Source organism: Octopus bimaculoides, chromosome 7 (assembly GCF_001194135.2).
Source record: "Octopus bimaculoides isolate UCB-OBI-ISO-001 chromosome 7, ASM119413v2, whole genome shotgun sequence".
Classification (NCBI taxonomy): Eukaryota; Metazoa; Mollusca; class Cephalopoda; order Octopoda; family Octopodidae; genus Octopus; species Octopus bimaculoides.
Genome location: NC_068987.1, coordinates 29,884,493 through 29,889,194, shown reverse-complemented (window position 1 = coordinate 29,889,194; position 4,702 = coordinate 29,884,493). Strand labels below are relative to the sequence as shown.

Below are 4,702 nucleotides of genomic sequence, written 5' to 3'. Positions count from 1 at the left end.
TTTTTACTTCTTTCAGTTATTTTTACTTGTTTCAGCAATGTTCCTCATATCTCAGTCCTCTGTTGTCTCCTTCGTAAGGTTCAATGTTTTGAGATAGGTCTTCAGTACATTTTCTCATGTCTGCCAACCCACTAAAGAGAACATATTTCAGAATAAAGGTGGGATGTTTGTGGCAGGATAAACTGATCAAACAAAGACTGGCCCAAACAACAACAATAGCATCTCGATTTAAGGAATTCCATGAACTAACAAGGGAGTCCTTTATACCAACAATTCTCAAATAGGGGTATATGTATCCCTAGAGGTATGCAAGAGAAATTATAGAGGCATGTGAGGTTTGTAGAAGCACTGGAATTTTAAAGTAATCACAAGCGACTTCTTTTCAATGGTGCACTGTCAGATTTAATAAAGATTTTTGTAAAAAAAGAACAAAAAGCTTTATCAAATACAGTGTCTGTAATTCTCGGCTTCCAGATATAATGACAAATTATGCATTGTTTGTTTGATGGTATTTATAAAATGGTATTCACTCATTTTAAAATATATTGTTGCAAAACGCAGCCTCCTGACACGAAAACGGCTCCAACAGCCAAGTTAGCAGCTGGGAAACCACAGACCAGCCCTGCAAGCCAGCTTGCCCAGAGAGGAAGAAGTAGTTGTACATGACTGGATGTCTTGTGTAATGTAGTTTTACATTGCCCAGGTTCATATTGATTGACTGTAGTTCTTTGTCATCCAACTTCACATCTCCTGGTCAACTGACCACCACACATTCACTAACCAGTTTATATAGTCCACCTCACAGAAAAAAACATGCCGAAAATTAATAGAGAACATGCAGCATACTTTAAACCAGTCATATGATCAATGAACATTATTTCTCATTAGAAATAATTATGGACCCATTATTAATTTTTGTTTTGTAGAACTAGAGAACAGTATTTTGAGTACTATTATTTTATATTTATCCAATTATTTCTATTTGCTGCAGACGGTTGCATATCAAGCAATAATAATATCGAGCAGCTTACAGTCACAGTTGTTGGCACTCCGTTGCTTATGACGTCGAGGGTTCCAGTTGATCCGATCAACGGAACAGCCTGCTCGTGAAATTAACGTGCAAGTGGCTGAGCACTCCACAGACACGTGTACCCTTAACGTAGTTCTCGGGGATATTCAGTGTGACATAGTGTGACAAAGCTGACCCTTTGAATTACAGGCACAACAGAAACAGGAAGTAAGAGTGAAAGAAAGTTGTGGTGAAAGAGTACAGCAGGGTTCGCCACCATCCCCTGCCGGAGCCTCAAGGAGCTTTAGGTGTCTTCGCTCAATAAACACTCACAACGCCTGGTCTGGGAATCGAAACTGCGATCCTATGCCCGCGAGTCCGCTGTCCTAACCACTGGGCCATTGCGCCTCCACACAGTCACAGTAGCTAGAACTTTATTCTCTCCTTCATAAAAATATTCTTTATAAGAAGTAAACCAACACTGCTGTACATGACGAAATGGTATGCTGAAGAAAAAGCTGTTTGAAATCCTTGGTTTACAATGTAAAGTAGTACTCAACTGGGGCCCCTGACAGTTCATATAAGATTTTTGGTGGTCTACATAACAAAATAGTAAATTGGGATCTACAATAAGGGACCCTGAAAAAAATTTTACTTTAGATGTATGTATTGGTATGTATTGCAAGAAAGAGCTGGGTTTCTTACTCTGGCGTTTTACATAGTTCAACCTACGCAAGTTAATGTGTGGAAAACAAAATAGGAATTTTGAAAAAAGCTTCTATAAAACTAGTTTTTAAACATAGAATGGCTATGGGGGTTCACCAGATTAAAATAGTAATCAAAGGGATCCATATATAAAAAAAATGGTTGAGAATCACTGATTTACATGATCACTCAGCCTGCTAAAAACAACAGCCAAATCTCTCCCAAATTAAACTTGACCATCTTAAATAAGGAAATACAAGTTAGGTGATGTGCTCCCTACATACTTATAAAAAAATAAGAGAGTCATAGTTGAAATACGTTTGATCCTAAGTTGGTTCATTCAGCTATGATCTGGGGCTAAAAAAACCACTACTACTTGATTTTACAAACTTAATGATATTCCATTACAGTCTTATTGCTACTACCATTAACATAACAGCAAATACTAGCAAACTCAAGTTGTCAGATCTTAATTGCACAATTGAAATTTGGAGTGTCACTAATCATCCAGTGGCAGGGCCAGCCAATGCATTCATAAGACATTTTGCATATGCATGCATGCATACATACATACATATACACAATGGCATGGGTATAAAGAAATGTTATTGTTTGAAACTGCAAGTGAAAACACTGTTGTAAGGTTAATGTTTTGGGAAAAGGAGTGGCTTAGGAAAATAGAACATGGTATTTAGTTGATGAGGTTCTTTGTACAGCCTGTAGCAAATGAAACACAACCACTTAGCTTTTAACTAACTGGGTTGAACTTCTTTGGATATTTAATTAGCCAATGCATGAAAACAAAATGTCCATGAAAAGCAAGCTTACAATTAATAATAGCGGTATTTTGAGAAATAAATCCATAATTAATGTGTGATATGGATAGTGAATTAGGGTCATTAATTCTTTGGCACCAATTGGTCGGCTGAAAAAGGTGGCATAACTTGCTTCTCACTTATATACTTATTTTCATATTGTTAAGAAGCAAAAAATGTATGTTTGTAACCAACAAGGTTTGAACTACTGCAGAAGGAAGTTTTAGAATGAAGCAATGCACATTATTGCTGGATCATAGGAACAGGACCATGAGGAAGTTGAAAAGACAAAAAACTAATAGTGCTAATAATAGGCACAAGGCCTGAAAATTTGTAGGTGGTGGGATAGTCGATTACATCAACCCCAGTGCTTGACTGGAACTGATGTCATTGACCTTGAAAAACTGAAAGGCAAGGTCAACCTCAGTGGAATTTGCAATCGGAATGTAAAAATGGGTGAAATTCCACTAGACATTTTGTTCAATTGACTCTTTGAAATCCACTCACAAAGCTTTGATCAGCCTGGTGCTATAAGTAGAAGATACTTGCCCAAGGAACTATTCAGAGGGATTGAACCCAAAACCATGTGGTTGTAAAACAAACTTCTCACCACACAGCCACACCTGCAGACTAAGTCTTTCAGTTTTATCTAATGAAGGTTTATTTAGTAGAGCAGCACTTGTATATAGAAGCATATGACATATATGCAAGAAATATGACAAATCAATGTACATATAAATATATATATGTAAGCAAAATAATGTACATGATATGAAATATAACATTCTGATACAATGTTTACAGAGTGCAGTGATGCTTTGCCCCTCAAACACTGTGCTGATAATGATAATAGGAGTAGTGATTTTAATCTTTGACATGACCTTAAAAAACAAAAAAAAAAAAACTGGAAATTGTTTAATGAGTTGAATAAATATCATTACATCAGAAGATAATGGGTGATGTTTTTTAGCCATTAAAATAAAGATATTTTGGATTTTACAGGCATTCACAAGCTGTTGAAGGTGTCCTATGCTGATAAGGTGAAAAAAACATCAAGATCTTACAACAGGCTCAGTTCATTGGACACAATGAGAAGAAGACTTGAGCATTTGGTGACAAGAGCAAAACTGAAAGAAAAAAAAAATCACCAGGGAAGATGTGTGTGTTGGCACTCCGTTGCTTATGACGTCGAGGGTTCCAGTTGATCCGATCAACGGAACAGCCTGCTCGTGAAATTAACGTGCAAGTGGCTGAGCACTCCACAGACACGTGTACCCTTAACGTAGTTCTCGGGGATATTCAGCGTGACACAGTGTGACAAGGCTGACCCTTTGAATTACAGGCACAACAGAAACAGGAAGTAAGAGTGAGAGAAAGTTGTGGTGAAAGAGTACAGCAGGGTTCACCACCATCCCCTGCCGGAGCCTCGTGGAGCTTTTAGGTGTTTCCGCTTAATAAACACTCACAACGCCCGGTCTGGGAATCGAAACCGCGATCCTATGACCACGAGTCCGCTGCCCTAATCACAGGGCCATTGCGCCTCCACTCCAGGGAAGATAGAAAGGGATGATACTCAATGGCCTTAACAAATGGCTTTAGAAACACCAGCTCAATAATATACTTAGTTGTGCGTGGGACAAGGAAGAAAAGGTGGATCATGATTACCAATACCTGAAGCATGGCATATCAAGAGAGAAAAGTAAAACGTTTGGAGGTACTTACTTAACTCAAACAAAATAGCAGGTCCATGAAGAACAATTGACAGGTAGACCATCTGTAAAAGTAAAACATAAAGGGAAACCTGTTATTTAAATTATAAGAGAAATTGAAATAATGGCTCTTATCAATCAAGGCTGCAAACAAAAGCAAGAAACAGTTCTAAAACCAGATATAGGCATTAGACTTTGAAGAGACCCAAAGTAAAACAATTAGCAAAAGTGAATTCAGTTAACAATATGAAAGATATGTCAGTGTTTTGTAAGATTATGAAAATATCTAATATTTTCAATGAGACACTGTACATTGAAAAGAAAAGGTAGCTCTTATCCTCTATATATCTCTCAATCTATCAATGCAGATACATATACATACACACATAGATGGATAGATAGATAGATAGATAGATACATACATACATACACACACACATATATGTATATATATATATATATAT

General features: G+C 37.2%; 1 protein-coding gene across 5 annotated transcripts in view; it reads right to left on the bottom strand.

The window, feature by feature from the left end:
- Positions 1 to 4,702, bottom strand: part of LOC106880188 (putative sodium-dependent multivitamin transporter) — a 124,026-nt gene that overhangs the window by 31,295 nt on the left and 88,029 nt on the right. For all 5 annotated transcript variants that reach the window (XM_052969470.1, XM_052969471.1, XM_052969468.1 and 2 more), the window contains one exon: positions 4,252 to 4,303. In XM_052969470.1, the coding sequence (XP_052825430.1) occupies positions 4,252 to 4,303 (52 nt within the window). The remainder of the gene's footprint in view (positions 1 to 4,251; positions 4,304 to 4,702) is intronic.